The sequence below is a fragment of the Panthera leo genome, chromosome A2 (assembly GCF_018350215.1).
Source record: "Panthera leo isolate Ple1 chromosome A2, P.leo_Ple1_pat1.1, whole genome shotgun sequence".
Classification (NCBI taxonomy): Eukaryota; Metazoa; Chordata; class Mammalia; order Carnivora; family Felidae; genus Panthera; species Panthera leo.
This window is the reverse complement of record NC_056680.1, coordinates 143,934,894-143,960,423: the sequence shown is the minus strand read 5'-3', so window position 1 is coordinate 143,960,423 and position 25,530 is coordinate 143,934,894. Positions and strand designations below refer to the sequence as shown.

Sequence of the window (25,530 nt, the reverse complement as noted above, 5' to 3'; positions counted from 1 at the left end):
GATGTATGCAAATAAATACTCTGGAGTTCAGCATCCTGGCAATTGAATGAAATATCCTTTTTGGTGAGAACTTGGTGGAAAGGGGGGCTGAACAGGGATTGAAGGCATTTTGGATTCATCTCAATGTGGCACATATTTCAGTTTTGTACATTATTTGATTACGTGTCTGTCTCATCCACTAGAATCAGTACAGAAACCCCGTCTTTAGTCATCTTTGCACTTCCAGTCCGGTGGACATTGCTGGGATAGTTGAATTGAGGCGCCTTGTCCACGGGCATAGAGAAATCCGAAAGAGGTTGGAAAGACCTCGGATCCGCTGCCAAGCAGGGATGCGCGGCTCAGGTGTGGAACACACATCGGTCCTATTGCTCCAGTCGTGCGCGAGTAATCGAGACACCCGCTACCGACTGCCGCTTCCCGGCTCCTGGCCTGGCAGGGCCACTTCCGGGAGGGGGCGGGGAGACAGGAGGAGGCGTGCCGGGAAGGAGGCCGTTTGCGCCGCACCAGGCGGAAGTGTACCAAAGGTATCGGTGCTGCGGCTTCCGGTCCGGGTTAACGCGGCTTAGGTACGCTGCGTGGTTTGTGTCGCGCCGGGACAGACTTTTGAGGACAAGTCGGTGGGTAAAGAGGCGAGCACGGCGGCTGAAATTAGAAGTCTGGCGTCTAGGGGGAGGATAAGAAAAAAGGCCAGGAACCCGAATACAATCTAACCTCTGTTTCCGAGGGGGCAACTTCCACGGGAACCCCTCTGCCCTGGTAACGGCCAAAGAGGAGATGGCGCCAGTCAGGGAGCGGCCGTGGCCGACACAGTGAGGAAGCCTGAAGGCGGAGCAACCGGAGAACCCTCGGGAGAACCGCCAGAGCCGTCGCTGCCGCTACCACTGCCACCACCATGGAAGGGGCAAAGCCGACTTTGCAGCTCGTGTACCAGGCAGTGCAGGCGCTTTACCACGACCCAGATCCTAGCGGAAAGGAGCGCGCCTCGTTTTGGCTTGGGGAGCTGCAGCGTTCGGTGAGGGGCCCAGAGAGAGGCCGTTCTGCGCCGCGGGGCAAGGGCGGGGTGGGACCTAGGCTCGAACTGGAGCCTGAGCCGGGCGGTTGGCCTCGTGTGATGCTCCTTAGGGAGGAGCTGCTCTGCCGCGGGGTGGGGCTGCGAAGCTACATTTACGCCGCTTTTCGGAAACTAGTCGCAGCTGGTCGGTCGCGGACTGGCCCTTTCCCCACCCCGTAGAATCTGATTTGTAGGTTCTGTACTCGCTCTTGGCATCGATTTGGTCCTGTTTAAGTTTTAAGCTCGCTACATGCTTCTTCAGTTCTGCTTTTCCGTGTAGTCTTTCAACTGAATCCAATACCAGTCTTTCTCCATCTTCCACTTAGGGATGCTTTTTTTATCCGTCTCTTCTCGGTGTACCAGTGTAGCACCTGGCAGTTCCTTCGTAGCTTTCAGTCGTAGCTTTCACCTCACTGTTCCTTGCTGATTTTTCACTCTAGTTTGAGTCTATTATTCTCGAAACTTCTCAGGTTTCTAGATTCTTATACACGTGAATTTCCGCCGTGTTTTCGAGTGAAATGTGATGTGAAGGGAAAAAATCAATTCTGGTTTCAGAAGATCTTTCCAGTTCACATTTTGCTGCCTATTTGGTCTCTAACCTTGTTTTTTCTCTGACTTTAGATTCTTTATCACAGCTGCCTTGATTATTCCATATGATTGTGTGAACATGCAGTGAGGGGTTTAATTTCAACCTATTATACTTACTGTATTTCTGCATTCTTTGATTCACATGTCTTATCCTTCCTCTAATTTTTATATTCACATTTTCTGTGCTTTATGCTTTATTTCTGTGTGTGTGTTGTGTTAGAGAGAGAGTGTGTGTATACTTAATGATTTTGCTGACTCTACCTTTCTTATTTTTGCATTTTATATTCCCAAGCATATTTTTAAAATTCTTCCCTTTGTTTGAAAAACTTGTAACTGGTACTTAGAGGTGCTCTGCCCTCTTAAGTGAGCCTCTGGGTTTCAGGTGCATAATATTTAAAATTTCTCAACTTTGGGTTTAAATGTTACATTAAAAAATTTGGGACCTCAAGTTCTGGATAACCTCATGGGAAGATAAAGGAATTAGACTCACTGTAGGCTACACAAGAAAATCACTCATATATGGTCTTATTTAGTGTTTAGTTTTTGGGGAGTCACAAGTCTCGTACACCATACCAAAAGTCATCTCTTCCCTACTAAACCTGCTTATTGTTGTGTGTATTTTAAATAATGAGTGCTTACCCTATATTAGAAATTGTGCTAGGGGATGGTATATGGAAATGATCCAGACAAAAATGTCTGCCACATAGATTTGTGGTGATTGAGTTAATATCTACAAAGAGCTTAGAAAAACTCTTGGAACCTAGAGCTTAAAGTATGTTAGTAATTAGGGGTGTCTGGGTAGCTCAGTCTGTTAAGCATCCTGACTTCCGCCCAGGTTATGATCCCGCATCGGGCTCTGTGTTGACAGCTTGGAGCCTGGAGCCTGCTTTAGATTATGTGTCTCCCTCTGTCTCTGTCCCTCCCCTGCTGGCACTCTGTCTCCCAAAAATAAATAAAATATTAAAAAAAATTTTTTTTAAAGTTAGTAAATATTATTTAAATGGTAGTCACTATTCTTACTTTCCGCTATGCTCTGTTACAACCTTACATTATCATCATTATTGCTATTTGCAGTAAGGGCCCCAACTGGAAAAGATGGCAAGCTTGAAATGGAGTAATTCAAAAAGGGTTTATTTTATAAAAGTATTGTTTCCAAAGATGTTGGTATAATGTGGCAATAGTGTAGTAACCTGTTGCCAAATTGTTAACATCTCTAGGCCAGAAAGAGTAGGAGAAGAGTGGTTACTTGAACTATTAAGGAAACTATGGAGTTGGCTGCCTTGAGAGGAATGGCAGTTGAAGGGACACAATCATCATGAGGTGATTTTTTCAGGGAGGGGGCTGGAGGAATAAATGTCTTGACCTTATTCTCCTAACCTCGTGGGATTCTTCTTTGGGCAAACCCAACCAGAAGTTAGGGGATGCAAGAACCTGTTGATACAGTCCATAGAGATCAGCATACTGAGGCAAAAAGCATGGTAGGCGAGGGTAGAAGAATAGAACTGGAAAACGCCTAGCACAGTCCCACATTATCATTTTTAGGCATCTGGATTCACAACACAGCTAACATTTTAGCTCCTTAATTCCTTTACCTCTTTTTCTCAACCATGTGGTCATATTGTCACATCTTGGATCTTGTCATTACTAAGAAGTCACCAACCTCTCAAGTCACTAACTCAGCCACATGGTCACGCAGTCAAACCCTGGATCTTGTCATTATTAAAAAGTTACCACCCTGAGTCCCTGGCTGATTCCGTTGGTGGAGCATGTGGCTCTTGATCTTGGGATGGTGAGTTCAAGACCTATGTTGTATGTAGAACTTAACATGTAAAAGAAAAAAAAAGTCACCAGTCCCCCCCACATCACTAACTCAGACATTTGCTCTGATCACAACCCACTCTTCCAGTTTGTTGGCTTAAGGATTTAGGTAATCTCATATAATTTTATTTTTTGAAATCTATATTTTTAAAACTTAAAATTTAAAAATTTTTAAAACTTTAAAAAGTTATAAAATGGAAACTTTACAAGAAAAAGGCCTAGGATGTAAAAGAGAAGTTATGTGTAGACTTTCCTCTATGAAAGATGAGGATTTGGGCTCCCTCTACTTTCTCTTCCATTGTATCTAACATAGTTTTGGTTAAATAAATACACATTGTGCACCATGTAGCATGTGTACTGTGGTAATGTTTCCCTTTTTGTGCAACTTTTTTTTTTCCTCCTGGTGATAGTCCTTACCTTTTCTTTCTTTCACATTTGCTTCATTTTCTGTGTATCTGCAATAATTCGTCCCAAATTCTATGTTAGTATGTAAATATCCTCTTAGTATGTTCAAATTGGTAATCTGTTTCCTTTTTTAGTGGAAGGAAACCTCTTCTGAGAGCTCTCTATCTCTCTCCTCCAATCTGGCCTTGTTGTTCTCCAAGTCTGTTGCATAATTATTGTCCTGGGATCTCTTTAACACTCTTAGGGAATTCCCTTCTCTTTCTTGTGTTGGATGGATGCACTGAATCCTGGATCCCATGATCTTTTCTTGGAATACTCCCTCATTTGATGGGTAATTGAGAACCTTCACTCCTTCTTTCTTGTTGTATTTCTGTTGGTCTTTTTTCTTGGACCACTTTTATCCTGAGATCAAGCCTCTGGATATAAATGAGGCTGTTGGTGGCAGGTGAAAGAATGAGCCAGGGATGGATCTTACCACTGAGTATGTTGGCTTTAATTTAACTGGTTTTCAGTATGATATTCCTGTCCTTAGGTGAGTCTACTAAGAGTCCAGAGTCCCTCTGCATCAGTCTTTGCAAAGTAACTCTTGAGTCTTCTGTGATGGTGGGAGGATAGTAGCCTTGCCACTGTGTTAGGGAGAAAATCTTGGTCTAACTGCTTATGCAGATTTTGAACCCACTTTGTTTTTTGTTCTACCTGTGCGTCTGCCTTCAGATGTACCTGGTACTTGTAATTCCTGAGCCTGATTAGGATTTTGCAACATGAATCATTTTGCCCCTTGGCTTCCCCATTTTCATCCTGTCCTTCCTCTGAAAAAGTATCAACTTTTTCAGACCTGCTAAGACAATTAACTCCTCCATTAGCTTTCTAGTTTTGTTTTGTTTATCAATCAAATGATTGATTAACAATCAATGGACAAATCCATTTTTGTCCTTGTAGCATTACCCCCACCCTCTTTAAAATAATCTGTTTACACTGATTTTAATGGATTTTTGGAAGGGACCTATGGGCAAACAGATGTGTTCAGTCAGCTTAATAATGTTAAACAAATCCCTGCATTAGTTCTTGAATTTCATCAAAACCTTATTCAGTTGACTGGCTCCTACTTTTTCTTTATTAGGTCTTGTCTTTACTTCTTTCTAATTTGGATTACAGGGTTTATCATTCTAGTCCTTTTCTTTTTTTTTTTTTTTTTTTAAAGTTGGCAACTCTATATTGGTTACCAACATTTTATTTTATTTTATTTTTAATTTTTTTTTAATGTTTATTTATTTTTGAGACAGCGAGAGACAGAGCATGAACGGGGGAGGGGCAGAGAGAGAGGGAGACACAGAATTGGAAGCAGGCTCCAGGCTCTGAGCCATCAGCCCAGAGCCCGATGCGGGGCTCGAACTCACGGACCGCGAGATCGTGACCTGAGCTGAAGTCGGACGCTTAACCGACTGAGCCACCCAGGCGCCCCTAGTCATTTTCTTAAATATACTATAATATCAATTCTTCACTTCTCATTTTTGGTAAAACTTTAGCATAGTTGTAATCAACTGCTTCTCCCTTTTCCTGTCAGCTCTAGGTGCTCTGCATCTCATTTTCTGAATTCTTAGGAACCTTGATCTTTTGGTTACCCTCTCACTTGCATCTTCGTTCAGACTCCCTCTTTACTGGGCCCTTCCCATCAGCATTCATACAGCTGTAATATTTCCAATAGTAAGCAAATGGTTTTGAGGGGGTGGTGGTAGAGAATGCCACCTTTGTCCAATTTTGTGATTTCTTTGATTCTTTTACTACGTCTATGCTGTTACTCTTTCCCAATCTTGTCTTATTTTATTTTACTTATTTTTTTAAGATTTTATTTTATTTTTTTTTTTAAGTAATGCCCACACCCATGATGGGGCTTGAATTTACAACTCCAAAATCAAGAGTCGCATGCTCTACCAACCGAGCCAGCCAGGCACCCTCGCAATCTTGTCTTCAAATGAAGAAACTAACCTATCTTTTCAAACCCCAGCCTAAATTCTTTCTCCTTGAAGTCTTTTTTTTTTTTAAGTTTTTTTTTTTTTTTAAAGTTTATTTTGAGAGAGGGTGGAGCGTGTGGGGAGGCACACTGTCCGCACAGAGCCCGATGTGGGGGCTTGAACTCATGGAGTGTGAGATCATGACCTGAGCCGAAGTTGGAAGCTTAACCGACTGAGCCACTCAGGCGCCCCAGTTGAGGGAATAACTTAATGGTTATTAAATAAGCAGTGATCAAGATGACTGACAGATTCTTAAAAATGTGTGTTGAATGAATAGCTGCTTGTAGGCATCTCCAAAGGGATACTTGGATATCTGAAATTTGTCTTTATGAATTTCATTTATTTTTGCTGCCTCTCTACCATACCTATGGGTAATTGAAAATAAACATTATTATTCAGTGTCCTATGATGCTCTGCTTTCAGTCTTTTCATCCTTTATTTAAAAAACAAATTTATCTTTGTGAGATAAATTTGTATCACCCTCATTTATTAATTGTTATTTATTTCTTAAATATTTATTTGGAGAGAGAGTGTGGTTGGGACGGGAGTGGCAGAGAGGGAATCCAGAGCAGGCTCCAGGCTGTCAGTGCAGAGCCTGTTGTGGGGCTCCATCTCATGAACTGAGAGGTCATGACCTGAGCCAAAATCAAGAGTGGGACGCTCAACCAACTGAGCCACCCAAGTGCCCCTCCAGTGTATTTTTAAAAAGGTTATTTTGAGACAGATTTTAAAGGAAGCCTATCTTATCAGTGAACTGTTCTGAACACTTTGTTTACCTCTGGTAACCCAAATCAGTAGACAGCGTAGAAAGCAATGGAAGGAAAGACCATCTCTTTATATGGCTAATGAATGATGCTATGCATTTGTTTTAAGTTTGTAATTTAGATTATAGACTACTTTTACAAATACAATCTGTGGGTCAGAGGTTACCTCAAAAATTTTAGTCTGGAAACTGAAAAGGAATGACGAAATCATAAAAAGGATAAGTCAAATCATGCTCTGATGGACTATGTTGACATTGTCATGTTTGGTTTATCACATATCCTTGGGAATTTTCTTCTACATATCATATCAGGAAAGTCAGGGATCATGGAATTTCAGTTTCAAATTTCTTAGTTTTCGTTTTTGGAATTTGTTGATTGTTTAGCCTAGTTCAAAAAACCAGTGTTTTGGTTTTCCTTTTAGCAGTTGCAGTTATTGAGCTGACATCTAAAAATCTGGGTTTTTTTTTTAATGCTTTTGTTCTCATCCTCCAATTAAGTGACTCTTGTAACATGTTTTTGAAAGAAAAACCTTCTAGAAAAGAGAAAATGTTCATCTACAAATTCTGTGGATCAGTAAATTCAATGAACATAGGACTACTCTCTGCCTTGCCTTGCTGGAAACTAGAAAAACATAAATGATAAAAACTAGAGACCTTTATTCCAGAGTTGACCAATCTGGCTGTGTCATCTAATATGGTAGCCATTAGCCAGATGGCTATTGTGGCTACTTAAATTAAAATTAAATAAAAGTTAAAATCAGTTCCTTATTTCCCACATTCCAAGTCTTGGACCTTGCAGATATAGACATTTCATGTCTTTGGTGTACTGGAGCCTGTGAATGAGCATTTGTGATGGTATTTATGTTGGCATGGTAGTCTGTTATCTGGTGGCATTCGTCCATGTTTGGATTAGTTTAATTTTTGTCTTCCCAGGCCTTGCACTAGAGTTGGTGGTGTGATTCAGGATGTAAAATTATCAGGGCAGTGCTGTATATTCTAATTATAACACAGGTTTCTTCCAAAGCTTTACAGATATTCCTTCAGCATTTTTTTTTTCACATTGTTTGCACTGATGTTTATCAGGGAAATGGAAAATAGATGGTATAGATTTTTTTATTGTAAAATATTCATAGCATAAATAACCATTTTTAAGTATAAAGTTTGGTGGCATTAAATACTTTCCTGTTGTGCAGCTGTTACCACCACCCATCTCTAGAACTTTTCATCTTCCTAGACTAAAACTCTATCTGTAAACTGTAATTCTCCTTTCCCTCTTAACTCCAGCCCCTGGCAACACCATTCTTTTTGTCTCCATGAATTCAACTATTTCAGGTACCTTATATAAGTAGAATCTTACACTGTTGTACTTTTTGTGTTTTGTTTATTTCACTTCACATAATATCTTTAATGTTTGTTCTGGTTGTAGGTTGTGTCAGTTTCATTCCTTTTTTCAAATTGCAGTGAAATATACGTAACATAAGATCCACTGTTTAACCATTTTATTTATTTATTAAAAAAATTTTTTTTGACATTTATTTATTTTTGAGAGAGACAGGGCATGAATGGGGGAGGAGCAGAGAGAGAGAGAGAGGGAGACACAGAATCCGAAGCAGGCTCCAGGCTCTGAGCTGTCAACACAGAGCCCGATGTGCGGCTTGAACTCATAAGCTGTGAGATCATGACCTAAACCGAAGTCGGATGCCCAACCGACTGACCCACCCAGGCGCCCCTACCGTTTAACCATTTTAAAGTGTACAGTTCAGTGGGTTTAAGTATATTAATGTTGTGCATCCATCACCAACATCCATCTCTAGACTTTCCTCTTGTAAAACTGAAACTCTGGTTATTAAAGTTAACTGCCAATTTTCCCCTCCCTCCACCCCTAGCTTCTAGCAACCTGCTTTCTGTCTCTGAATTTCACTACCCTAGGTACTTCATATGAATGGAATCATACAGTATTTGAACTTTTGTGACTGACTTATTCACTTAGCATAGTGTCCTCAGGGTTCATCCATGGTGTATCATGTGTCAGAATTTCATCCTCTTTTAAGTTTGTATAATAATGTATCATCCTCTTTTAAGACTGTATAATAACGTATGTACCACATTTTGTTTATCCACTTATCTATCCATGAAAACTGGGTTGCTTCCACCTTTTGGCTATTGCGAGTGGGTTTGTTTGTTTGTTTGTTTGTTGGTTTGTTTTTGAGGAACCGCCATACTGTTTTCCAGATTTTATAGAATTTTAAGCTCTGTTGAATTTATAAGCATTTAATTCATAGGAGGTTGAGATTGCTCAGATTATCACTCCTGTATTTTTCTAGCTTGCACTCAGGTACTGAAATACTACCAGAGTGTTTTACTGCTGTACAAGTGAAGTCTCAGAAGCTTTATTTGTCTTTAATTGGAAATTCATAGTGTGGCTAAAGGGGATAATTTTGTAGTGTTTGACGTGCAGAACTCCTTAAAAATACTGACTTAGGGGCACCTGGGTGGCTCAGTCAAGCGTCGGACTTCAGCTCAGGTCATGATCTTGAGGTTTGTGGGTTTGAGCCCCGCGCCTCGTCAGGCTCTGTGCTGACAAGTCAGAGCCTGGAGCCTGCTTCAGATTCTGTGTCTCCCCTCTCTTTCTGCCCCTCCCTCACTCGTGCTCAAAAATAATAAACATAAAAAAAGAGAAAAGTCACTTAAAAATACTGACTTAATTTTCCTTTCTTGTAGAGTTTCTAAAATGACAATATTATGAAACATATATTATTTTCCTTTGGTGAGAAATTTTCTGTTAATGGAGTTTACATTGTTTTTTTTACCTATTTTTTTTCCTCAAGCCCATAGCCCATTTCTTTTCAGTTTTTCCTCTGTGTTCATTGTTTCCTTGTATTTTGTCTCAGCCATAGTATAATCCTATTTAAGTAGCCCCCAAACAGAAGAATATACTTGGAATGAGACCTGAAAATATACATGTTTTTTATATAAGGATTCAGAGTTTTTTAACACTACAGTGCATTTTTTTTTAAACAGTACTTTAAGCTAGACATTTCATATTCCTATAAGTTTGAAAAAGTTGAATCTTAAGCACGTTGTTAACATATTGCTTAATATGTCTGATGATATTCTCATTCTTCTGGTTTAGATGAGTTGTTATAAAACTTGTTCAGATGGGCAGCAATAGGGACCAGCGATAAAAGGAAATACACTTTTTCTATTTTTGGCTTTCAGGAAGTACTGACATCGGCTTTGCTTCAAATGGTTTCAAGCTTGGCATTTTCTACTTTTAATGTAGGGCTGCCTGGTATAATTAGTAAGGCCCACAGCAAGGTGATTACCAATGCATACTTCGGTCACTCCCAACCCAAGGTGATTTTATGGATCCAGATTTATCTTTTTTCAGGGCCATTCTTGAAGCTAAATTTCACATACATAGGTTATTAAGGATTTTAAAGTTGGATAGGGATTTTTTACTCTTGTCATGAAAACATCTCGGCAAGATTTCTCAGTACCATATTATACATGACTGACAGCCACAGTAGCACAAATTTGAGCCAAGTTTCATTTGGCAGAGTTTATTACGACTGAGGATTGTTTGAAAATGCTTGTCCCAGAAACACGGGGATATCATCCGAAATGGAGGAGACCACAGGGTGCAGTCTTGTCATTTGATCTTACGGATTCCTTTCATTGAAATCAAGATGGAACAGTGCATATGGGTGCTAGTCTAAAAGCTGACTTAAAAGTGGGTATTTCTTACGGAATTTGAATAGCTTATGTTTTTGTTTGTTTGTTTTTGTTGTTTTTTGCTTATGATTTTTTAAAGAATTATTTTTAGCTTGGAATCTCTTCCCTCCCAGAAGAGAAATAATATCTCCCTTTTAATTATTTACTCAGTCATTATAGAGATGGCTGTCAAAATGTAAGTTGGCTGAATTTGTCTCTAAATGAGCCTTTTTGCTTCTAAAAAAGTTATTTATGCACACAAGAGTATTCTGTGGGTCTGGGAGCTTGCTAGGGGCTTTATATGACTATTTTTCATTTACACTCCTTTTGGAGCTGGGGGTTGTGTACTCATCACTGCTGTGATGAAGGTATTAGCTAAGTTCATTTCATCATGGGTTTTGCATTTCAGGCCGTCTTACAAAACAAGTTATTTTGAAAAATATAATTTTTAGGTAGTAATCTTTTTAGCCCATAGTTTGAGTTTTTCATAATACCCCCTTCAAACCATTTTCTTTCCCTGCTGTCTTAGAAAACCATCAGAAGGTATCTTGTGACAGACCCAGCAGTTTGTCCTAAATTTGTAAAATTCTCATAAAAGATTAGGTACAAAAACTTAAGATAGTTGACCGAGTTAAAAAGTTATTTTCTCTGTTTCAGGTAAATTAGACTTATTCTTTTTTTTACCTGTCTCATGAGAATGATTTTTTTTTCTTGATCTGGGAAATTCTGGTTTTCTAGCTCTATGCCACATTGCTATAGGACATGTGCCTAAAATGTGTTCTTTGATAGGTTTTTTTGTTTTTGTTTTGTTCTTTTCACTCTACTCTTAGTCTCCCCCTCCCTCAATATACTGTAAATCTTTAAAAGTCTTTATTTAATAAATATATTATTCACTAATTGAAATGCTTAAAAAAGTACAGCAACCTGACACTTTTATGTTACTTTTCAAATTTCACTGAAATATTTGTATTTACAGAATTTCATTTTCCATTTGCCAGGGCTCTTCTGTCCTCAGTGAAGTATTTTAAGTAATTCTGCTTAATTTGAGGAGTTTTTTGTAGGATTAACTAGCAGCTCTAATCCACTTCTAATTCTTGGCAGCTAAGGAATCCTTAGGCTTCCATCTGGGTGTGTGCTTGCATTGTTGACCGCCCGCCAGCTCAGTGGTTTAGGTGGATTCTCGGCAGTTTTAGAACTGTTGGTATAGAAGTGAGTCTTGGAGCAACAGAGCATCATTAAAGAAAGGAAAGGGCAAGTACTATTAGGATCTGCTGTGAAGCGTAATGAAAGACTTAGAGTATGTTAGTGAAAGGATTGCTGGGCCATAGCCTGCTTCATTCATATTCATCACATAGTCATGGAAATATCTTTGAAAAGACTGATACACAGGCCTGTTCTGCTACTGCTATGTGAAATGGAAGATTGGAATTAGATGCTTAAATGGAAAATGTTCTCTTGTTGCAGCCTCTTTGAAATGTGCTGCTGGTGGGAGCTGCAGCTTCCTCCTGCTGACTCTGAGCCCCAGGCTTCGGTTGAGATGGTCCTTTCAGAAATGTGGAGCTTAGTCCAAGCCTGGATTTCAGTGGGTAGCACCTGGCATCTGTGGCTAGAAAGTCCCATGAAGTGTAAGTGCTTTATTCTCTCCTTGTCAAGAATCCCTTTTCCTTCCTTCCTTCCTTCCTTCTCTTCCTTCTTCAGCCTTAGCAGAGGGGAAGTACAATGAGCAGTGCACTATAGTGTCTAGGATATCAGGATTTAGATGCATTTTCTTTATGATTCAGTGACCAAAACAAGATTACTTGTTTGGGGATGCCGACAATGCTGAAACTCCTAGAATTCAAAAGAAAGTGATAAATTATGACCCCTTAATCTATAGTACTGACAGTATCATCCCAGGTAATTTTTCATTGATAGTTTACTTAGTAGCCATGATATTTAAGTTTGCCAGGTTTCTTTAGAGGTTACTCTTGTATTTTATTCTTATTCCAAAAGACAAATAGTTGAAAAGAGAGGCACATTTGACCAGTGGGTGAAGCAGCTTGACGATAAGAGTGGTTGAAATGAGAAGACAGCTCTTTTGCTTTGGTTCTACCAGATGTATTTGCACAAAGAGCAATTTGGGAATTTTTCAAAGACCAGTTTCTCATAGAAGTGTCCTAGGAAATTCATATAGCTGCCATCTATATTTTAGTTAAAAAACAAAAAAAAAACCCAAGATAATTACATAATGAGCATGAAAAGATATAAGTTTTATATTTGATTTAGTTGCTTCAGTGCTGTTCTCTTTTTTCCTATTTCAGAAATACTGGTAATATTTTAAAGTACACTCATTTCAGAAGACTCCCATTTTAGGGAGATTTTAAGGTTCTCTTCACTGACGTTTTTCTGAAAATTCTAAATCTTCAGATTTTAGCTAGGAAATTATTGAGCTTCTTTTCATTGCTAAAACAAAATATATGTTTAAAACAAAACAAAACCAAGGCTCCATCTGGGCAAGGCAAGTGAAGTTCTACAAGTGAAGATTCTGAATGAAAAACATCTCATCCTCTCAGGGTCTTTGTTTTCTTTATCTGTAAAGAACTGATTTGCTTGTTCTCTGTTGCTCTTTCTTTCTAAACATTTTGGATTCTGTTCTTAGAGCTGACTGCCCATTCAGTAAGTATCTAGCTACCTAGTAAAAGGATGGGCTTTTTCGTTTGGGAAAACAAAGAGGTGTTAAGGACTTAGGAGATGATGGTGTTGTGTCGTTTCACTTTATATTTAAAAATTTAATACATACTTTATTTAAAGTACCTCTTAGGGCCAGAGTATTCTGAGAGATGTAGATACAGTTAAGGTCTTTCTTTACCTTTGAAGAGCTTACAGCCTATTAGAAAAGATGAACGGTGGCCTAAGTAATTACAGTACAAAGTTCTACAGTTGAGCTGTTACAGAGCCAATGTAAATGGATTTCTGCCTCCAGTGTTTTTTCCTTATCTCTGTGTTTCAGGAGTTTGAATGTGATGTGTTCAGTGTTTATTTGTGTGGGGGAACAGGGGACGGGAATGTTCTCTGTTGCCCCAGTGTACCATACTCTTAGACAGTTGCAGTGCTGCCGTTTTCAGTGGTGGGTTGTCTCAGTGATCCTGGCCTCACCTGTGGAAGTCTGTCTCTGCCTTGCATCTGGCAGGTCTTGTGCAGGATACATTTTTTTGCCCCTCCCTCAGTCGTAGGAGACCTCCACGGTTGTGCATCAGGGATAGGTCTTAGCCTGTGCCCTGAGGGTGACAGGATTTGCTGTCCCCACGGAGTCTGAGGCGTTTGTTCAGTAGGGGAGGGGGAGGGTCTATCTAGTCAGCTTTTTGTGCCTTTTCTGCGGCTAAGGCTGTTCCTGTCCAGGATCATCCTGCCAAAGGAGTTCTCACCGGTCTTTTGCCCTAATGCCCAGTCTGTTCTGAGTTTCTGGGAGAGGTCTGTGCAGAGGAGCCTGTAGGTGGTTGTGACCCTTGTGCCTGTGAGCCCTAGGGATTTTGTATGTTCACATTAGCCCACACTCAGCATTCATCAATTTGTTCATAATTTTAGCAGAATTTTTATTACTTGGTTATCTGGTGCCCTGAGTGTTTTCCTCATATGTTCTGCCACAGATGATTCAGTGCTTGCCTCCTGTCTCCTTGGAGAGGTCTGTCTTTAGATTTCAGTCTACTTGGTTGCCTTGGGATCTCAGCTTTCTGATGCATTTTAAGAAAAGTTATTTTGTAGTTTATTTGCTTTCGTTTATTGTTAATGCAAAAGCAGTGTTCTTTCTGACTTTCTACTTCTTACATGGGTATAGAACTCCTCTCCGGTATTTGTATTCATATGTTTTAAGCCTCACAAGATGATATGCTTTATATAGTCAGTGTCCATAAAGATTTACTCTCATACTTAACCTTTCCCCTTACTTTTCATTTCTTCTATTTCCATGTTTACATCCAGAATTATTTTCCTATTCCATGAAGAACACCCTTTAGTATTTTCTTCTTTTTGGGTCTTTTGGTTATAAACTGTCTTCTTCTCCTTTATTTTTTTAAAAAAATTAATTTATTTTAGTTAGTTATTTAGTAAGTAAGAAAGGAAGCAAGCAAATAAGCGATTAAGCAATAGGCCCAACATCAGGCTTAAATTCACAACCTGGAGATCAAGAATCACATGCTTTACCAACTGAGTCAGTCAGGCTCCCCTTTTATCTTAATTTTGTTGCATTTTGGAGTTTTTTGCTGGGTACAGAATAACTGATGGGGGGTTATTTTCTTTCAGTACTTTGAAGATACTTGGTTCCCATTGTTTATGTTGATAAGTCAGTTATCAGTCTAATTGTTCTTTTAAAGGTAATACATCTTTTTTTCTGCCCTGTAGATTTTCCTCTTTGGCTTTTTAGGAGTGTTAAGATGTGCATAGGTCTGGTTTTTCTGTCATTAGGGTTTATAGAGCTTCTTAAGTCTGTGGGTTGGTGTCTCTGTCACTTTGGAAATTTCTTAGCCATTATCTTTAGTACTTCTGCCCCATTTTTTCTTTTCCTTCTAGGATTTCAATTATATGTATGTTAAACTTTTTCACTGTGTCCCACATGTCACTCGGATTCTTCCCATTTTTTACTGTTCATCTTTTTTGACTTTGTGCTTCCGTCTCGTTATTTTCTCTTGATCTATTTCTAGCATAGTAATCTTTTCTTCAGTTCTCTGATTGCTATTTTAACCCTTCCATTTGGTTTTTAATTTTGGTTACTGTATTTTTCAGTTTTAGAATTTCTTTTTTTTTTTTATGTTTATTTATTTTTGAGAGAGAGAGAGAGAGAGAGCGCGAGCAGGGGAGGGGCAGAGAGAGAGGGGGAGACACAGAATCCAAAGCAGCTCCAGGCTCTCCGCCATCAGCACAGAGCCCTACCTGGGGCTCAAACTCATAAACCATGAGATCATGACCTGAGCTGAAGTTGGAAGCTTAACTGACTGAGCCACCTAGGTTCCCCTATTTGATTATTTTTTATAGATTTCATTTCTTAATGGAAATTTTCCAATTTGGCTTCTAATTCCTTGAGTATATTAATTAGCTACTTAATTTTTTTCAAACGATTTATTTTTAATTTTTTAAATGGTTTTTTAATTTTGAGAGAGAGTGAGAGAGTGAGATCTGGGGAGGGGTAGAGAGAGAGAGCAAGACACAGAAGCAGGCTCCAGGCTCCGAGCTGTCAGCTGAGAGCACAGAGCCCGGGGTGGGACTCAAACTTGTGAACTATGAGATTATAACCTGAGTTGAACTCAAACACTTAACTGACTGAGCCACCCAGGCATCCCCCCAAACTATTTATTTTGACAAGTTCATAACTTGAAAGAATTGTACAGTGAACACGGATAAACCCTTTTCCTCAATTTGACAGTGCTCCATTTGCTTCTCTCTGTCCTTCTGTGTATGTATCTTTTTAATCTTTCCTAAGTAAATTGAAGACCTTATAATGCTGTTCCCCTAAACAGTGACATTTATCTTGTCAGAACAAGGACATTTTTCTAAACTAAACTAAAACCATTGTTACGCTCTAGAAATTTAACTTTGGTATAATGGTATTATCTAATACATAGTCTATATTAAAATTTCCCAGTTGCTTTTAAAGTGTTTCTTTTTCTTTTTTTTTAATTTTATTTTTTCATTTTTTAAAGTTTATATCCAGATTAGTTAACATATAGTGCAACAATGATTTTAGGAATAGATTCCTTAGTTCCCCTTACCCATTTAGTCCATCCCCCCTCCCACAACTCCTCCAGTAACCCTCAGTTCTCCATATTTATGAATCTCTTCTGTTTTGTCCCTCTCCCTGTTTTTATATTATTTTTGTTTCCCTTCCCATATGTTCATCTGTTTTGTCTCTTAAAGTCCTCATATGAGTCAAGTCATATGATTTTTGTCTTTCTCTAATTTCACTTAGCATAATACCCTCCAATTCCATCCACATAGTTGCAAATGGCAAGATTTCGTTCTTTTTGATTGCCGAGTAATACTCCACTGTACATATACACCACATTTTTATCCATTCACCCATCGATGGACGTTTGGGCTCTTTCCATACTTTGGCTACTGTTGATAGTGCTGCTGTAAACATGGGGGTACATGTGTCCCTTCGAAACAGCACACCTGTATCCCTTGGATAAATGCCTAGTAGTGCAATTGCTGGGTCGTAGGGTAGTTCTAAAGTGTTTATTTTTCTAATCTAGGATTCATTCAAGGAAAATGCATTGCTTGTAGTTGGTCTTTTTAGTTCTTTGGGGTATTTTTGTTTGTCTTATGATAATGGCATTAAAAAACCAATCCAGGCTCGTTTTGTCTTTGTTTTTAATGTGCCCTGCTATTTGGATTTGTGTCGTCATTTTCTCATGGTTGCATTCAGGTGAAACAATTTTTGGAGGAATACTACATGGATGATAATTTATTGTTTTCAGTGAATCACATCAGGAGTAGCATAAAATCTGTTTGTTCCATTATTGGTGATATTAAATTTTGCCACTTCGTTTAAGGCATCCTAGTTGTTTTAGTCCATCTAGATATGTTATTTTCTATTGTCTGTTTCTTTTTCTTTTGTTGTTATTACTAGTTTTGCTTTTATTTGATAGTGGATATATTGTTTATGAAAAGTTTAACAGATAATAAATGATGTTTTCCACTTGACATGAGTTCTTTTGCTTCTGGTGGATCTTTATAGTAGGGCCAAATCCCTTTAAGAAGAGATTGAGCAGATTCTAAACTGTGTTTGTTTGTTTCTTTCTTTCAGTGGGTAACAAAATTTACCATTTTAACTATTTATTTATTTTTTCCTTTGTACACAAACTGCATTCTATATTTCTATATAATTTCCACAAGTTGAGTGAGTTCTCATCTCATTTTTTTTAATGGTGCATACAGGTTTTTTTAAATTTAATTTATTTTTTAAATTTACATCCAAGTTAGCATATAGGGCAACAATGATTTCAGGAGTAGATTCCTTAGTGCCCCTTACCCATTTAGCCCATCCCCCCTCCCACAATGCCTCCTGTAACCTCAGTTTGTTCTCCATATTTATGAGTCTCTTCTGTTTTGTCCCCCTCCCCTGTTTTTATATTATTTTTACTTCCCTTCCCTTATGTTCATCTATTTTGTATGTTAAAATCCTCATATGAGTGAAGTCATATGATATTTGTCTTTCTCTAATTTCACTTAGCACCATTTTAACTTTTAAAGTACCCATTCAGTGGCATTAAATACATTCACATCAACGTATTACCATCACCACAATCCATCTCCAGAACTTTTCATCTTCTTCAACTGAAACTGTACTGAAAAAAACAGTAACTCTCATTATCTTCTCCTTTCAATGCCTGGCAATCAAAATTCTAACTTTGTCTATGAATTTGACTACTCTAGGTACTTCATATAAGTGGACTCTTACAATATTGGTCCTTTTGTGTCTGTAGCTTTTAATGGTACTTCCTTTTTAAGGCTGAATAATAATCCATTGTGTATATATGCCACATTTTGTTCATCTCTTCATCTGTCAGCATTTATTTGAGTTTTCAATGTTGGCTATTTTGAAATATGCTGCTATGGGATGCCTGGGTGGCTCAGTCTGGTGACCCTCCGACTTTGGCTCAGGTCATGATCTCGTGGTTTGTGAGTTTGAGCCTCACGTCGGGCTTGCTGCAGTCAGCCTTGCTGCAGTCAGCCTGTCAGTGCAGAGCCTGCTTTGGATCATTTGTCCCTCTCTCTCTCTGCTCCTCCCTCACTTTCTGTCTCAAAAAATAAATTGAAATATGCTACTACGAACATTGGTGTGTTAATATCTGAGTCCCTACTTCCCATTGTTTGGGGCATATACTCAGAAGCAGAATTGCTGGATCATATGGTAATTTTAAGTTTTTGAGGAACTGCCATGCTGTTTTCCATAGTGGCTGTACTATTTTAAATTCTTACCAGCAATGCACAGTTTGCCAGTTTCTCCACATCCAATACCATTTTGTTTTCTTGATAGTAGCTATCCTAATGAGAATGAAGTATCTCATTGTGGTTTTGATTTACATTTCCCTAATGAATAGTGATGTTGAACATTTTTTTATGTGGTTATTGGTCATTTGTGTGTCTTTTTGGAGAAGTGTCTATTCAGGCCTTTGCCCATTTTTTAATTGGGTTGTTTGAGGTTTTTTGTTGTAGGGATTCTTTATATATTCTGGATATGAACGTCTTATGAAATTTATCATTTGCATATATTTTCTCCCACTTGTGGGTGGCCTTTTCATATTTATCCTGTCTTTTGATAATAAGTAGAAATTTTAAATTTTGATATAGTCCAGTTTATCTTTTACTTTTGCTGCATGTGCTTTTGATCTGAGAATCATTGCCGAATCCAATATTCATGAAGCTTTTCCCCTATGTTTTCTGGTAAGAGTTTTATAGTTTTATAAAAATATTTAGTTTGTGATCCTTTTGGGGTTAGTTTTTGTATATGATGTAAAATAAGGGTCCTGTTGTCCTTGTTGAAAATCATTTGACCAGATATGCAAGGATTTATTTCTGGGTTCTCTATTCTATTCTGTTGGTCTTGTGTCTGTCATATGCCAGTACTACACTTTTTTTTTTTTTTTTTTTAACGTTTGTTTATTTTGAGAGAGCATGCGAGCAGGGGAGGGTCAGAGAGAGGGAGAGAGTGTCCCAAGCAGCCTCCACAATGTCAGTGCAGAGCCCAGTGCAGGGCTCTCAGACCCACAAACCGTGAGATCACGCCTGAGCTGAAACCAAGAGTCAGATGCTCAACCTCCAGAGTCAGATGCTCAACCAACTGAGCCACCTAGGTGCCCCCAATACCATACTTTTTTTAATTGTGGCCAAAAACACATAACATGAATTTACCCTCCCAGCAGTTTCCAGGTATGTGGTATAATATTGTCAACCACATATACATTGTTGTATAATAGATCCCTTGAGCCCCACTCCCATTCTGCCTGACTGAAATTCTAGACAAACTGAAAAATACCCCACCTCACCCTCCTTCTGGCCCTAATTTTGACTGCTTTAGATACCTCATATAAGTGGAATAATGCAGCATTTGCCTTTTTGTGACTTACTTGTTTAACATAATGTCCTCAAGGTTTATTCATGTTATAGCATGTAATGGTACTTCCTTATTTTTTTAAGACTGAATAATATGTCATTGCTAAGTATATACCACATTTTATTTATCCATTCATCTGTCAGTTAACATTTGAGTTGTTTTCAACTTTTGGCTATTGTGAACAATGCTGCAGTGTACATGGGTGTGTAAATATCTTTCTAAGATATATATCCAGAAGTGGAGTGTTGGATCATATAGTAATTCTATTTTTAATTTTTGAGTAACCTCCATATTGTTTTCCATAGCATCTGTACTGTTTTATTTACATTTACTGTTTTATAACAGTGCACAAAGAGTTCTAGTATCTCCACATCTTCACCAACACTTATTTTCTGTTTGTTTTTTTTTTTCTTTTGATAGTGGCCATTTAGCAGGTGTGAAGTGATATCTAATTGTAGTTTGGATTTACATTTCCCTGATTACTAATGATGTCGAGCATCTTTTCATGTGTTTGCTGGTCATTATTATATTGTCTTTAAAGAAATGCCTTTTCAAGTCCATTTTAAAATTGGGTTATTTGGTTTATTTGTTTGGAGTTGTAGAAGTTCTTTATATATTCCTGACATTAACCCTTTATCAGATACATGGTTTGCAAATAGTCTCTCCCATTCCATAGGTTGCTTTTTCACTTTGTTGATTATTTCTTTTGCTATGCACAAGCTTCAAAGTGTGATATAGTCTCTTTTGTCTATTTTTACTTTTGTTTCCTTTGCTTTTAGTGTTATATCCGTGAAATCCTCATCAAAATAATTGTCATGAAGTTTTCCCCCTTATGTTTTCTTTGGGGAGTTACAGTTTTCAGGTCTTATATTTAGGTCTTAATTTAATGTATTTTGAGTTAATTTTGTACATGGGTCCACCTTCTTCCTTTTGTATATGGATGTCTACTTTTCCCAACTCTGCTTGTTGAAGAGATTCTCCTTTCCCCACTGTGCAGTTTTGGCACCCTTGTCGAAGATAATTTGACTATATTTGTGGGGGGTTATTTCTAGGCTCTTTGTTTATTCCATTGGTTTATCTGTATCTTTATGCCAGGACCATACTGTTTTGATTATTCTGGTTTTATAATAACTTTTGAAATTGGGAAATGTGAGACCTCCAACTTTGTTCTTTCTCAAGACTGTTTGGGCCCTCTGGGGGTCCTTTGAGATTCCGTGTAGATTTTCTGATGGATTTTTCATTTCTGCTAAAAAACATAATTGGGATTTTGATAGGGATTACATTGAATCTGTAGATGGCTTTGGATAGTATTGACAATAATAGTAAGTCTTCCAGTCCTTGCACACAGGATGTCTTTCCATTTATTGATGTTGTCTTTAATTTCTTTCAGCAGTGTTTTATAGTTTTCAATGTACAAAACAAGTCTCTTTGCCTTCTTTCTTCATTCCTGAGTATTCAGTTCTTTTCAGTGCTATTGTAAATGCAATTTTCTTAATTTCCTTTCCAACTTGTTCATTGTTAATGTATAAAAACTGATTTTGGGGTGTTGATTTTGTAGTTTCCAACTTCGCTGACTTCATTTATTAGTTCTAACAGGTTTTTGAGGAAGCTTCAGGGTTTTCTACATAGAAGATCATGCCATATGTGAGTAACCATCATTTTACCCCATCCTGTCTAATTTGAATACCTTTTATTTCTTTTTCTTGCTTAATTGCTTTGGCTGGAACTTCCAACACAATGCTGTGTTGAATTTATGTGGCAAAAGTGGGGATCCTTGTCTTGTTTCTGGTCTAAGAGTTTTGAAAAGCTGTCAGTGACCATTGAGTAAGATGTTCATTGTGGGTTTTTCATATATGGTTCTTTTGTATGTTGAGATAGTTTCCTTCTTTTCCTAGTTTGTTGAGTGTTAAGTTTTGACAGATGCTTTTTCTGCATCAATTGAGATGTTTATGTCTTTTTCTCCTTCATTCTTCATTCTTTGATTTTTGTATGTTGAACCACCTTGCATTCCTTGAATAAATCCCACTTGGTCGTGGTGGATAATCCTTTAATGTACTGTTGAATTTGGTTTGTTAGCATATTGCTGAGGTTTTTTGCATGAATATTTGTAAGGGATATTGGTCTGTAGTTTTTGGGTTTTTTTTTTTAATGTTTATTTTTGAGAAACAGAGACTGTGCAAGTGGGAAAGGGGCAGAGAGAGAAAGGAATAGAGCTTCTGAAGTGGGCTCTGTGCTGACAGCAGACAGCCCAGCGTGAGACTCGAACTCACAAACCATAGAGATCATGTCATGAGCCAAAGTTGGACATTTAAACGATTGAGCCGCCCAGGTGCCCAGTCTAGTTTTCTTGTAATATCTTTGCCTTTAGTATCAGAGTAGTGCTCTCTTCATAAAATAAATTAGGAAGTATTCCCTCTTCTCTTCAGTATTTTGGAAGAGTTTGAGAAAAGTTGATTTTCCTTAAATGTTTGGTAGAATACACCAGTAAAGCCATCTGGCCCTGGGCTTTTCTTTATTGGAAGTTTTTTGTTTTTTTTATTGGAAGATTTTTGATGACTTGGATTCAATCTTTTTATTAGTTATAGTAATATAGTCTATTTAGATTTTCTATTCCTTCTGGATTCAGTCTTGGTACATTGTATGTTTCTGGCAGTTTATCCATTTCATCTAGACTATCCAGTTTGTTGGTATATAGTTCATAGTAACCCTTAAAATCTTAAAAAAAATTTTTTTTTAATGTTTATTTTTGAGAGAGAGAGAGAGAGAGCACATGAGCATGGGGGAGACAGAGACAGAATCCGAAACAGGCTCCAGGCTCCAGGCTCCGAGCTGTCATCACAGAACCCGATGCGGGACTTGAACCCATGAACCTTGAGATCTTGACCTGAGCCGGAGTCAGATGGTTAAGCTACTGAGCCACCCAGGCACCCCTCTTAAAATCTTTTTTTTAATTTCTGTAAAATTGGTGGTAATGTCCCCATTTTAATTTTATTTCTTTTTTCTTAGTTAACATAGATAAAGGTTTGTCCATTTTTTGGATCTTTTCAGAGAATCAAATCTTTGTTTTTCTATTCTCTATTTTGTTTATCTTTGCTCCAACTTTTATTCTTCCAATATTTATTTTTTGCTAGCTTTGGGCTAAGTAGTTCTTTTTCTAGTTCCTTAAGGTATAAGGTTAGGTTGTTGATCCGAGATATTTTTTCTTTTCTAACATAAATGTGTGTAACTATAAATTTCCCTCTTGGGGCTGTTGTTGCTGCATCTCAAAAATTTTGAGGGGCGCCTAGGTGGCTCAGTCGGTTGAGCGGCTGACTTCGGCTCAGGTCATGATCTTGCGGTCCGTGAGTTCGAGCCCCGCGTTGGGCTCTGTGCTGATAGCTAGGAGCCTGGAGCCTGTTTCAGATTCTGTGTCTCCCTCTCTCTGACCCTCCCCTGTTCATGCTCTGTCTCTCTCTGTCTCAAAAATAAATAAACGTTAAAAAAAAAAAATTTAATAAAAAAAAAAAATTTTTGGTATGTTGTGTTTCCAGTTTCTTTTAAGATATTTTCAATTTCCCTTCTTGTTGTTTCTTGTCCCATTGGTTGTTTTTAGTATGTGTTACTTTTGGGCCATGAGGCTGGCTCAGTCAGAAGAGCATGCTATTCTTGATCTTGGGTTCGTGAGATATTGGGTGTAGAGGTTACTTTTAAAAAAAGTCTAAAAAAGATGCTTGAAAAATAAATCTTTGCACCCCTACCCCCAAGTTTAACAGTCCACAAGGAAGTAGTGTTTTGTTTTGTTTTGACTTTTGATTCTGCCCTTCCTTTTGAGATCTCTATGTTTGTTTTATTTATTTTGAAACATTTATTTTGAGAGAGAGAATGAGTAGAAGAGGGGCAGAGACAGAGGGAGTGAGAGAATCTCTAGCAGGCTCTGCGCCAACACCATGTAGCCTGATGTGGGGCTCAAACCCATGAACTGTGAGATCATGACGTGAGCTGAAACCAACAGTCAGATGCCTAACCAACTGTGCCACCCAGGCTCCCCAAGATCTCTACTTTTAAAGAGGTAGAAAGATGTAAGTTAGAAATATAGATAACCCATAATGATACAATTGGAAGTTTTACTGGTTTCTGCCATTCAGATTAAAGCACAGTATGGCATTCATTGTACAATTAATGAACTTTTCCTTTTTTTGTAATTTTTTTTTAATGTTTATTTTTGAGAGAGACAGAGCATGAGTGGGGGAGGGGCAGAGAGAGGGAGAGACACAGGATCTGAAGCAGGTTCCAGGCTCTGAGCTGTCAGCACCGAACCTAACGTGGGGCTCGAACTCATGAACCTCGAGATCATGAGCTGAGCTGAAGTCGGATGCTTACCCCAGTAATGAACTTTTACATTGAAGTTTTTAGTTTGTTTTGTCGCTCCAGTTTGGTTTTTAAACACAGATACAGAAAACAGCATGGGAAGAATGTATAACCTGGTAAATTACTGAATGTGGGTATCCATATAGTTACCACCCAAGTCAAGAAATAGAACTCTACTGGCCATTCCAGAAGTTTTCCTTGTGCTTTGTTTGACATAACTGCTTCCTTCTCCCTAAAGGTAACCAGTAACCACTGTCCTTTCATAGTAATTCTTTCTTTGTATTTCTTTATAGTTTTTAGTCTTGCTGTGTTGTTGTTGTTTTTTAAGTTTATTTTTTATTTATTTTTATGAGCGAGTGTGCGGGGAATCACAAGCAGGCTCTGTATTGTCAGCGTGGAGCCTGATGGGGGGGCTCGAACCCATGAAGCGTGAGATGGTGACCTGAGCTGAAATCAAGAGTCCAACAATCAACTGACTGAGCTGCCCATGCACCCCTGTTGTTGTTTTGATATATTTTTTTAAATTTTTTAACATTTATTTATTTTTGAGAGACAGAGAGATAGAGCATGAGTTGGGAAGGAGCAGAAAGAGAGGGAGACAGAATCTGAAGCAGGCTCCAGGATCTGAGCTGTCAGCACAGAGCCCGACGTGGGGCTCGAACTCACGGACCATGAGATCATGACCCGAGCTGAACTCAGACGCTTAACCTACTGAGCCACCCAGGTGCCCCTTAATATTTATTTTTGAGAGAGTGTGTGTGTGTATGCATGAGCTGGGGAGGAGCACAGAGAGGGAGACAGGATCCAAAGCAGGCTCTGTGCTGTTAGCACAGAACTCTGTGCTGGGCTTGAACTCAAGAACCGTGAGATCATGACCGGAGCCGAAGTCAAATGGTTAATCAACTTAGCCACCCAGGAGCCCCTTGCTGCTGTTTTTAAGAATATGTGTTTTGAGTGTCTTTTAATCTGTAGGTTCTCTTTATATATAGATTATTTAACTGTTGAAGAATCTGGGCCATTTGACTTGTTGAATTTCCTAAGTGTGGATTTTGCCAGTTGTATACTTATGAGTCAGTTCTAGTCTCCTCTGTATTTCCTGCAAATTGCCAGAGAATCCAGAGACTTGATGACACACAGATTTGATCCTGTTGTCATTCTGGTATCCTCTTTTATCAAGATGCACATAATATTTGGTGGTTTGTTCTTGTGATCTACTGTGAAGCAAATTACCCTAAAACTTACTGACTTAAAACAAAAATCCTTTTATTGTATCTCTTAATTTTGTAGGTCACAAATTCTAGCAGGGCTCTGTAGATGATAATTCTGTTCCATGAAGTTTGGTGGATGGGCTGGTCTGGAGGTTCTAAGATGGCTTTGTTTACATGCCTGACACTCTGGTAGAAATGGCTGGAAGGCTGGACTTAGCTGGGCTCCTCTTGTTTACATGTAGTTTTAGGTGTCTTTACATTGTCTCTCCAGCAGAGTAGTCCGAGTTCTTACATAGTAATTGTCCAAGAATTTGTGGACATGCATTAAGACCAATAAATATTTTGGGGAGATGCTTTGATATACCCTGTTTCTTTTAAAGTGCACTGATTTTATCCCCCATCCATGAATCTTGCTGTAGCAATTATTACTGTGGTATTGAAATAGTGATTGTCTATTTTTCTCATTCCTTCTTACATTTATTAACTAAGCATTCTTCTGTAAAAAAAAGATGTCTTACATCTTACAGATAACTTCT

At 38.4% G+C, this 25,530-nt stretch overlaps 1 protein-coding gene across 2 annotated transcripts in view; it reads left to right on the top strand.

The window, feature by feature from the left end:
• The first annotated feature begins 556 nt into the window (after window positions 1-556).
• Window positions 557-25,530, top strand: part of TNPO3 (transportin 3) — a 77,574-nt gene continuing 52,600 nt past the window's right edge. The window contains exons 1-2 of one of the 2 annotated variants that reach the window (XM_042924179.1): window positions 931-1,012; window positions 11,816-11,976. Coding sequence is in view for 1 of the 2 variants with exons in the window: in XM_042924176.1 (XP_042780110.1) it covers window positions 893-1,012 (120 nt within the window). In the remaining variant the exon portion in view is untranslated. Of the gene's footprint in view, window positions 1,013-11,815; window positions 11,977-25,530 lie in introns of both variants that reach the window. The other variant, XM_042924176.1, reaches the window with a different exon arrangement.